The 11,546-nt window shown below is 48.3% G+C and overlaps 1 protein-coding gene across 3 annotated transcripts in view; it reads left to right on the forward strand.

The window, feature by feature from the left end:
• Positions 1-11,546, forward strand: part of PTPRG (protein tyrosine phosphatase receptor type G) — a 624,649-nt gene that overhangs the window by 521,830 nt on the left and 91,273 nt on the right. For all 3 annotated transcript variants that reach the window (XM_037019107.2, XM_037019108.2, XM_037019109.2), the window contains exon 9: positions 9,954-10,138. In XM_037019107.2, the coding sequence (XP_036875002.2) occupies positions 9,954-10,138 (185 nt within the window). The remainder of the gene's footprint in view (positions 1-9,953; positions 10,139-11,546) is intronic.

Raw genomic sequence — 11,546 nt, forward strand, 5'->3', positions numbered from 1 at the left:
TCCCCTAGCACCAAGCTGAACGGTGCTTTTTCCTGCACAGGACGGGGATACCTCCCGTGGCCTTTAGCTCTCAGAGGAAGAGAGATAGCACATAGAAAAAAGACTCCAAGGAGGAGAGGTCAGGAATAGGGTGATGTGCGACAATCAAAACCGCATGCTTGGAGGGCTGGAGAACTGAATTTCCGCTCTGCCTTCCTGGACACGAGCTGCAGTGGTTATGCTTTAAGCATGTGACTGTTACCTGCATAGCAGAGACAACTGGTGGGATAAGGAAGTTTGCACATTTGCCGTCTTCCGTGGTAATTGCCACACAGAGCATCTAATCGTCAGTTGTTGGATGAAAAATTGAATTGCAGACCAGGCCTTATTCATGGGAATGGAGGAGGTGCCATTGGCTGATATATTAGAGAAACTTAAAATCTCCCTCCTGCACCGGGAAATACCCAGTTCTCCCCCTCCCTTGCGTTTCTCCATTACTTTTACAGAGAACACTTCACTTTTGGTGCTCCTGGCCATCAAATGTGTGGGGCTTTCCCCAGCCAAGCGGTTATCTGTGACACCAGCTGGGCTTTCTACAATTCAACTCAATTCTGACACTGCCTTATTGGCGATAGCATCAGATCCCTCATGTTAAGGACTCAAGTCACACAAGACTGCCCCCCACTTTAGATGCCAGTCGTAAGTAGCAAGTTACCCATAACTTCAAGATACCCACAACTTCTTTCTGACTTGGCTGCAAATCAGGGGTTCCCACAACCCCCTCCTTGGGTTTGATTAATTTGCTGAGTGGCTCACAGAACTCAAGAAACACATGCTCAACACTTACCAGTATATTAAAGGATATGATAAAGGATAAAGATGAACAGCAGGATTTGAAGAGATGCAGTGTGAGGCCTAGAAGGGTTCCAAGTGCAGGCGGTTCTGCCCCTGTGGATCTGGGGTATGTCTTCCTCCCTGGGATGTGGATATGCCTGCCGACTTGGAAGCTCTCTGAACCCCATACTTTATGAATTTTCACGGAGGCTCCTCACATAGGCATGAGTGGTCATTGATTGCATGTCCAGGCCTCCTCCTCTCTCTGGAGGACGGGGAATGCAGCTGAAAATTCCAAGCTTCGAATCATGGCTTGGTCTTGCTGGTGACCCCCCAGGAGCCCACCCAGAGTCTAGTGCTCTTACCGCTTTGGAACTTAAAGGCTCGCAAAGGAGCCCTGTGTCGGGGACAGGGTCACAAACCAATATTAGAACTAGAGATGTGCCTAATGCTCTTACTACTTAGGAAATTGCAAGGGTTTCGGGAGCTTTGTGCCCGGAACCAGGGCCGAGATCCACATATATATATATATATAAAGTTGCTGTTGTCTCGTAACAGGTTTCAGTTTGCACTAGGTAAGACAACATCGATGGAAAGTGAAAGTGTTTGTCCTAGTGCTTGGCAGAGCTTGGGGGCGACTCCGCATCAGGGTCTCCCACATCCTGAGAAAGTGGCCATCCCGCAGTCTCTGGCCCTGTGTCAGGTCCACCCAGGGCTGAGCCCTGGCTCCAGCACCTACTAGCTTTGAGACCAAACTCCTCATTCTCTGCTTACCAACTACATTAGTTTTCTTCCAGTTTGCCCATTGCAGGGCCTTTGCACAAGCTGTTTTTTGTCTCACATATCCAAGCCTTCTTCCTTCTTGCTCACTCTTATAAACACCTGCTCAGTGTTTCAGATGTCACTCTGCTCAGTAAATCTTTCCTAACCCACCCCCCAAATCTGTCTAAGTCAGGGTCCCTTATTAAAATTTTGTGCCGAATTACAATATTTCCCTTAAAATTTTGCACACAATCACATAATCCTTAGTGCTGGGAGGATTTACCCTCATGGGTACATGGACCCCCTTTAGCCATCTTGTGAATCCCATAGACCGCATACTGGCAGCTATCATCAAAAAATTTTTGAATTGTAATATAATCCATCTGCTTCTCAATTAAGGCATTAAATAATAAAGTCTAGCAGCAGGCCTAGTAACCATTGCAATTTTGAATAATAATGAGCAAGAAGGAAAACTTGAGATGTTGGCAATAACCAGTCTAATGGAAATCGGCCTGGGATTTCTGCTGGTGCCATCTCACAGATCCTGCTGTTACCTCCTCAGTTTATTGCCAACATTCGATACAGAAGGAAATGCTAACTTTTAGCTAGAGATTAGTGAAAGTGAAAGTGTATTTTTCCCCATCCAAATTTACAAATTTCTGTAGATTTTACTGAGAGCCTCTAAGAAGGACCAAGTTAAGAAATCTTCTTGGAGGATTGAGTGGTTGGTATTTCCCCCTCTGGGCTGTTATTTCCAGGTCGAGGACCACACCCGCTAGTGTTCACCTTTGTCTCTAGTCCCCAGTCAGGGTCCTGGCATATAGCCTGGCTCAATCCGTATTTAACAACAGTGACTCTTTCTAGCACACTTCCTATATGTCAGTCAACATGTGCTTGCACATTCTGTGCATTTATCCTGAATGCCTTTCCCCAAGCTTTACCTAAGACCACATGGCTGGTGTGTCCAGAAGGGAGGCAGTCTGACTCTGGAGTGAACAAGTGAATGAATGAACCTCTTGCATCTCTGACTCTAAAACGGGTGTACTGATGGAGCCAGGAACCCCACAGAATTTCAGTGAGGCTTTCATGACATAATTTGTGTGCTGCACTAACTCAAGGCCAGGCGCATCAGATAGGGCTCGTTACTATTGCAGTGACCGCACGGAAAGGTGCAGAGCAAAGGCCTCGGGGGTGGGCACCCTGCCCCAGCACATGGACTGCCAGCATCCCCGTGATAGCTTGAGGGACAACAAACTTAGTTTGCATTTCTCATGGGAGAGAATGGTGATTGGGCTCCATCCTGGGTCTGGAAGCAATTGGGGGCTGCCCCATACTCTCATCTATCATTGAGAACAGAGAGCTCAGTGAAGGCAGAGGGAGCAGGGAAGGAGCTGTTTGCACAAAAGATTGTGAACCTGCCAAAGAAGCCCTGGACCGGAGGCTGAAGGAGTGATGTGTGGAGCTTACATGGGATAGCTTGCACCTCTTAAGCACTTCAGGTAACACCCCCCTCATATCTTTATTAGCATCTTGCAGAAAGAAAAACAGATGTCGGAGGTACAGGTGGATAGAATGCGCATGACCACCCCATTGTGCAACCCACCCCTTTTGCTTGGAATCACAGACTAGGTTCGAGTTCTAAACTCTCTTCCCACTCCATGCTGCTGGCCCAGCCCAGGGACTTGGTCTCTTTGTCCCCAGTGTCCTCATTCATCTTTAAGGGGGAGAATAACTGAACCCACCTCCTGGATTCAGGTATGCGTGCATGGTTCACCTGAGAGGAATGCATAGAGCCTGGCCCTCACTTGGTAGCTCGCAGCTCCAACTAGAGGTTACTTGGATGTCGATAATACCCCAAATGCAGGCCTGGGGTCCTGCTTTGATTCCTGGTACCTTTGCACATGCCGTTTTCCTTTCATGAGCTCTTGCATGTTGAGTAGGGCAGGTGGCACCCCAGAGCACCAAGGTGACAGGTTTGAAGTCCTGCATGGTCTGCTTAGGGGATATCGTATTTACCAGGACTTCTTTGATACAGCCATGCAAAAAGAAAAATCCTTCCCTGAGGTTATTTCTTTGGAAATTTCCCCTAAAGGACTCCCTATTCAAGGGTTCTTGAGCTGAGCTGGGATGATAAAGAAATGACAGGCCTTTAAGCTGTCTGAGGCAAGGCTTGTGGCTCTGTTCCACTTGAATAGTTTCCGACTGCTTTAAGAGGAGATAGTGCTTCTGCTCTTTCCCTACCAGGCAGGTCCCTGGGGGGGAAGCATCTCTCCACTGTCCTCATCCGACTAGACCAAGCTGGTCCCAGGGTCACCACACCCTGTGCATGGTGGATGATGTCAAAGATGTCCCCAGCCCCCACCCCCAGAAAACAGCAGTTTCTGTCGACAAGCATTGTAAAATAGTGAATCTGCTCCAGATGGCTCAGTTTGAGCAATGCTGTCTCTGACGCCTGATCAGTAATCAGTCTGTGTAGGGTATGCAACTCAGAGGGGGCAGGTGCTGCAAGAAGGCCTGCAGGAGGGCCTTCAGCGGTTCAAGGACTGGAAGTTACGCTGACTGCCACACACAGCATATCGCGCTCGTTGATCTAATGCCCCACACGAAGAGGATTGGGGCAGGGGTAGGGTGGGGGAACTTTGCATTTTTACCTGAGGAGCCACTGGGAAAATACTCTTCACGTTGATTTAGAATCAGAGGACTTCGGGTGTTCAATTAGAGAAGCCTCTTTATTATTTAATGAAGTCTGGGATCATAATTAAGGTGGTTCAGAATGAAGACAGATTCTCAGAGCTGGCATCAGGCATCATCTGAGATGACTGTGCGAAGCAATCAGACACCGGCGAGAACGTCATCAGGCCCCTGGGACAGGGAAGGCTGATGTCAGGAGCCCTCACAGGGGCTATTTGTTTAGGGAGCTGGGTGTGACACCTCCCACATGGTTTAAAAAGCTTTGATTTTTGTGCAGAAGGACTTACCAGGCCAGCGGTTCAGTCCCTGTGGTTGGTGCAATTTGCAACGGGCGTTGTCACGTTCTGGCCGTGATAGTGCTCCTCATGCCAGTGGGAAAGTCACCTGGCCTTGGGGGCCCGGCAGCTGTGGGAGAAAGGGGCTGCGTAAAGGCAGTAGGAAGTGCTAGGGACTGGGCAGATGGAAGCACACACCCCCAGTCTGCAGGGGAGGCTGCTGTGCTACTCAGAGGAACCATGGCCATGTGCGGATACCTGCCAAATTTTAAAATCTAGCTTTATAGAAAATACACCAACTTTTAAAACACCGTATGGACCCAGAAGCTTATTCCCTTGTGGGCCTCTGGGCTGAGGACCACAGATTCTGGTTTAGCCACGGTGTTCTCTATAATCCTCATGCCAACCCTGTGAGGATGATATTGTCAGGTACCCATTTTACAGATAGGAACACAAGGGTCTTTGTGAGTCTGGCTCCAAAGTCTGTATTTTATTAGACCGGCTTTTCCAAACTGTTCATACAGTTCCTAATGTTAAAGGAGGTTTTATTTGAAAGCAGGGTTTCCATCACCAAAAAAGCAAGCAAAACTTGGAAACATGAGGTGAAATCATCTGCTGTCTGTTTATTTTCATATTCTTGGAGGCACCCGGTCATCTGGCCACCCCAGCTGTCCAGCACTGTGAGAGTTTTGTCACCTCTGTAGAGGGTTTCTCCATAGAGTTTTCTGATTAGCAAATATCCCCTCTCAGAATCTGTGCATTAGACTGTAACTTGAGGCCCGTGAAGGTGACCCCAGGAATGGATTGTGTGGCACCCACTTTGTACATGAGAACTTTATCAGTGGTTCTGACTGAAAAGCAAAATACCTTCCCTCCAACCATCAGTGAAATGTGATGCCTTGCTGGGGACACTGGGGACAGAGAGCTAAGTGCTGCCCTGGAGGTGCTAACAGCGCAGAGAGACGCAGAGGTTGGCTGTCAGTGAGGATAGGTGCGCGATGGATGGACACTGGGGAGGAGAGCAGAGGCCCTGGGAGCGCAGAGGGGACCTTGGAGGGGAAGCGTGGCATTGAAGGCAGATCTCCAAGGAGGCTGGAATGGGAGCCGGCCTGAGAGGAGGAGAATGGAAGGCAGTGAGGTTGGGGACTTGGAAAGGGGCCATCATATAGGACCTGCGGACCAAGGGAAGAAGGAATGTACCCCTTCCACCAGCATGTCATTCATTCAGCCACTATAATATTACTGGGGGCTTGCTCTATGCCAGGCTCTGTGTGCGCTAGGAAGGATCTCAGCTCTGTGGAGGAGTGGGCCTCAGTGTGTGCTGAGGGAAGAATTTGGTTCTAAGAACACAAATAATGTTGGTGAACATGATTCAAATTAAAATTTGGCCTACTTTTATCTTCCAGGTCTGGGATCATCAAACTACTGACCTATGGGCCAAAACTTACCTGGCCCCACCACCTTTTGTACTAGGAATGGTCTTATAATTTAAATAATTGAAAGAAATTGAAAGATTTCATAACACATGAAAATCATGTGTGAACTATTTCTGTTTTCAGCTTAAAGAAATTGAATTTTTTAAATGACTAATGTGGATGACATGGTATCTAAACAGTAGTAGCCATGCAAAGAAAAGTAAAAAGAACAAAAAGTCCTATGAAATTGGAATGTAATGCCCCTAAAGAAACTTCCACTGGAGCATAGCTATGCTCGTTCCTGTGCTATCACCTAGGCTGCTCTTGTGCTTCTAAGCAGTTGGGTACTGGGACAGAAACCATACAGCCCCAAAAGCAGAAAACATGTTCTATCTGGTTCTTTACAGAAAAAGTTTGCCAGCCCTGTTCTAGGTCCTCCTAGAACTCTGCAAATGTCTCCTCCAAATCTTGCCAGAAAAGCCCTCCCACTCGGGAGACGGTGGAGAGAGATGATGAGCAGAGAAATTTCTCTCCCACCTGCTCTTCCCAAGAATCCAGGACGGGGCTCCTCAGCCTGCAGCCCATGGCCCGGGGCTCCAGTGGGTAGTCCAGGACGCGGCCGCCTCTTTGGAGGCCCCTCTGCCACTGAACTCCCAGCCTGGCAGGTGGTCTTGTAAGGCCACATCTGCCTCCTTTGCCAGCTTCACTTTACATTTTCTAGTACATCTATACCTTCATCCAAAACAGTGATCCCAAGCTGTATTTATTTGCAAGGAAGTATTTCGATGACCTAGTGGGTTAAACAACAAGTTCGGTTACAGTGCCATACCCGTCTTGTCCCATTCACATCAGATTGAGTGTATGTGCTTGTACATGGGTATGAAGAACTGTCTGGATGTTGGATCCCCAGAAAGTTAACAGTGGTTATCTGTGGATGCTGGGATGTTGGGTGATCTAAAAAGAAAAAAAAAACTTTAATCTTACTTGTGTTTCTTTTTTAAAATACTAACATGAATCATCTTAATCAGCAAAGAAAAACCCAGCTATTTTAATTTCAAAGAATAAATAAGAAGAATGGTTACATCCACATGTGGGTGATAGAATTATTTATGTGGTTATGATGTAACCATGCATCCCCCATAGAGCTCACCACTAATTGGAGCAGGGGAGGGAGGGCTTCAGAATAAGGGAGATTAAATAAGAATGTGGTAGGAGGTGAGAAGAGGTAGAAATCAGGAAATCTGGTATGGTCACCGTTGTGAAGGAGAGAAGCTTCCCAATATATAAATCTCCTTGGTCCGTTATCGGCTTTGGGGAAGACGGGGGTGTACTTTCCTGATTTACACCCCCTTCCCCCTGAGAAACTATAAACCACTTCGTAAATGGGGGTGTTTAAAACAGTGTGTTATCGCCACCTAGTGTCCAGACGTTGTCATTCTGCCCCCTGCATCTTCAGATTCTTTGATGTCCCTGCTCTGGTGGCATTTGCACAGCAGGCAGCCCGAGGCCTCCTGGGGTTCTGTGGGGCAGTGGGAATGCCTCGTTAATTTATCCCTTCCTACTGGTCTCAGTCACACAAAGCTAATCTCTCTGTCTGAAGCATGGTTTGCCAGTCGCTGAGCAAAAGCATGCCACCCTGTCAAAACCAGTCTCTACTTGACCCCGCAGCAGGTCCTTAAAGCTGGGGCCGTGATGTTCTGGCAGGAAAGCCATCCTTCTCTCCAGGGCCACCTCAGGCCTGGGGTTCTCGGGTAGGAAAGAGGGGAGCCTGGCTCATGGTGGGCTGCTAGCCGTGCAGTTGAACTTTCTGGAGATGCCAGAAGCAAGCCTACCTCCTGTAGCGCTGCTCACCTCTGCTCCAAGCCTCGGTGCCCTCCTCCCTGCCTCCCCGCCCCTCGTGCTCCTCATCCAGCACGCCACCGGCCTTCTGGGTGTGACCTCTGACTGTTCCCTCTAGAACCTGCTGTTCTTCTGCCTCTCCCTGGTCTACAAGCAGTTGGCCCGCTATAGCCCCTCCCCAAAGGCCTCTGTCCTCTGCTCTGGGCTCCTCTGGGCTCCTCTATGCTCAGCTGAAGCTCAAGGGATCTTTGTAAAGGGCAAGCCTGCCTCCGTCATTCTCTGGCTCAGATCTTTCCAGTGGGTTCTCCATGCTCTTCTAAAGACCAAACTTTTCATGGGCCCAGGAGGCCTCCCACTCCAGCTGCACCTGCCACCACCTGCCACCTGATTTCTCTGTGCCTTGATCCAGCGCTGCTGGCTTCTTTTCAGCCCCTCAGACTGTCCCCCTTCTGTGGCCCCTTGACCCGTCTTTCCTTCCCCTGCCTCCCCCCAGCTCACCTGCACTCACTGATGTACTCTCGGCCAGATGTGCCTTCTGCAAGGGAGTCTTGCCCGGATCCCATCTCCTGAGTCAGATCCCCCTATAATGTGCTTGGAAAATACCACCAACCCTTCCTTGTGTCCATCTGTCCCACCCAGGCATGTAGTACCTGCCGCACATGTGTCGTTCTTTGGTGAATCATCATCTCCCCCATAGACCAGTGTTTCTCAATCGGGGCAACTGGCCCTCTAGGGGACATCTGGCATTACCTAGGGACATTGTGGGTTCACATAACTTGAGAGGGGAGTGCTGCTGGCATCTAGTAGGTAGAGGCCAGGGATGCTGCTCAATATCCTTCAACATGCACAGTCAGACCCGAAGAGCAAAGGAGTGCCTGACCCAAGAAATCAAACGTTGAGGTTCAGAAATCCCCCGCTAGGTGCTAAGCCCCTGGGGCAGGAGTGGGAGAGAACACATCTGGGGCCTGCAGTGTCACATTAAAGACCGACTTGGTAGCCCTGACCCTTTCATGGGTTTGTCCATAGATAGAGGCAAAATCACCGTGTCCCGTTAAACCTACCAGCCACGAGGGATAAAAATATTAGCCTGACTTTTCCTTATGCCCCACCTCAGGATAATTACATGAGGTGCTGCTGATCCAGAGAAAATCATCCCCTTTTTTTGTGCCTTTGCTTTAAAATTATTTAAAGTCTCGTCTTGATGTATACTTGTTTACAGTCTGATCTATCTGTTCACTATAAAATTTCATCTAAAGTTTTGGTTAGCTGGAATGATCCACAAGACATATGGCATGACTTCCTCAACAAATTGATCATGAAAAAAAGGCCCAGTGACTCTGGTAGATTAAAAGAGGCCAAAGTACTGGCACAACTAAGTGCAATGTGTGACTGGGGGAAAAGAACATAAACAAATCCTTGGATGCAATTGGGGAAACTTGAATGTGGACTGTGTATCAGATAATGTTTTGTAATTAATGTTTATTTTCTTAGGTGTGCTGATGACATTATGGTTGTCTTAGCTCAGGCTGCCCTAACAAACTATGATAAACTGGGTAGCTTATGAACAGCAGAAATTTGTATCTTGTGGTCTCAGCGACTGGGAAGTCCAAGATAAGGCGCCAGCAGATTCACTGTCCAGTGAGAACGCACTTCCTGGTGCACAGACGGCTGCCTCCTCACTGTTCCCACATGGCAGAAGGGACAGGGGAGCTCTCTGGAGCCTGTTCTATAAAGGCACTAATCCCATTCATGGGGGCCCTCCTTCAAGACCTAGTCCACACACCTGAATTTGGAGGGGGGACAGTGCAAATGTGCAGCCCATCACAATTCCATAGGCGATTGTCCTCACTTCATAGGAGATATGGGTCAGAGAATTAAGGAGTGATGTGTCAGGATGTCTGCAACTTGCTTTCAGTGATTTAGAAGGAAAACGTGTGTGTGTGTGTGTGTGTGTGCATGTGTGTGTGTGTGTGTAAGAGAGAGAGAGGAAAGGAGAACAGATGTGGCAGTGTCAGCAGCAGGTGGACGTAGGCGAAGGGAGTGTGGTGTTTCCCGTGCAGCTCTCAGCTTCCCAAAGTTGGAAGCATCAGGAACCGGGGCACATGACCTAGGGGCTCGTTGTGCCAGGAGCCCCTGAGCTGAGTGTGTGTGTCTTCAGTTTGTAGCTCTCCGCCCATCCACATGAAGGTGCAGCCGCTGAACCAGACAGTGCTGCAGGTGTCCTGGAGCCAGCCGGAGACCGTCTACCACCCGCCCATCATGAATTACATGATCTCCTACAGCTGGACCAAGAACGAGGACGAGAAGGAGAAGACATTCACCAAGGACAGCGACAAAGACTTGGTAAACTGTCCCTGTTCCGTGTGGGGTGCCTGCTGCGTGTGAAGTTAGAGAGCAGCCCTCTGTGCCCGCCATGGCACAGCACGCTACACCCGTGCCATCCCGCCTCGCGCTGCCTGCTGAGGGTGGGGACAGCCGCCACTGCGGCCACCAGTGGGAACTGCGGCTGGCACCTGCCCGAGCTCCGTCCACCCTTCCACTCACCAGCTGCGTCCCTAGGGAGAGCCGTTGAGTTCTTTGTCATTAGGCCCTTTAAAACTGACCGCCGCTTCTTTCATTATTATTAAAAGAACAGGAACTTCCATGTAGCCCTTTTCATCTGATCAGGTTATTGTAAGTAGAAATGAGTCACACCGGAGTCCAACAGGTCCTGACACACAGTAGGCCCTAAGTACGAGCTACTATTATGACAATTAATCCCCCTCTTCCTCCTCCTCCTCTTCCCCTCCTCCCACTCGCGTCACCCTGGTGCCCACCACGCCCGTGTCACATCTTCTCTGCCTCATGCATTCCCATTACCTGCCGGACTCCTGTGACCATGTAATTTTTAACCACTGTTCTCAGACTCAGACACTAGACTATCAGACCTCTCTTTGAGCTATACAGCCCCAATTCAACTTTTTATCTTAAAATCTACGTAAATGCTTAGTGGCCAGCACCCCACAAGGCCCAAGGAAACAGATGTGTGTGGAAGCCGCCTTCTTCCCCTAAGAAAGGCAAACCCTCCAACAAGCACCAGGCTTTTATGTCTTTGCATAGAAATTCAAAGTGACACATTTGGGTTTGAAAGCTTTGCACTTACTGTTAATCAAAGGAAGACTCTGGAATAATGAAACCCATAATTGTATAGGCACATGAAAAATGCAGTAACACCGAGTGGGATTCTTAATGACTGTTACTTCTTTTTTCACTCCCAATACAGAGTCCCCAGGGCCCATTCAATCAGTTATAGAATAATACTTTTCATATTCCTTTAGATGAAGATTCTTTTACTTCATTTCCATTTATATTTTCAATTTCCCCACTAGACATTGTTATCTGGGTCACATTAGGGAATGATGAGCTTCATGAAATAAGAGTTATCTGCTGAAAGGTACCCAAGGTTATGATGTGTTTCAACCTTTCTCTTGTCACTACTGAAAGTCCAGAAGGGATTTTTCTCTTTCTGAAGTGAAGATGACTTGCGTTAATCAGCAGAAACTATCTAGGTGCTTACACAGTTTCTTGTTCTAAGTGGAAAATAATTAAACATGCAAAGATAAAAGATACTGGATCGGAGTGAATTCTAATAAATCCCCGCATAGATGGAGCGAAGATTTTTCTCTGAACAGAAGATGGGGTCAGAGGTTTAGCAAATGAGGCATAAATTAGTTTCAGAGGAAAAAAGAGATATGGAGAGAAAAACATGCTT

Source organism: Manis javanica, chromosome 3, assembly GCF_040802235.1.
Source record: "Manis javanica isolate MJ-LG chromosome 3, MJ_LKY, whole genome shotgun sequence".
NCBI lineage: Eukaryota > Metazoa > Chordata > Mammalia > Pholidota > Manidae > Manis > Manis javanica.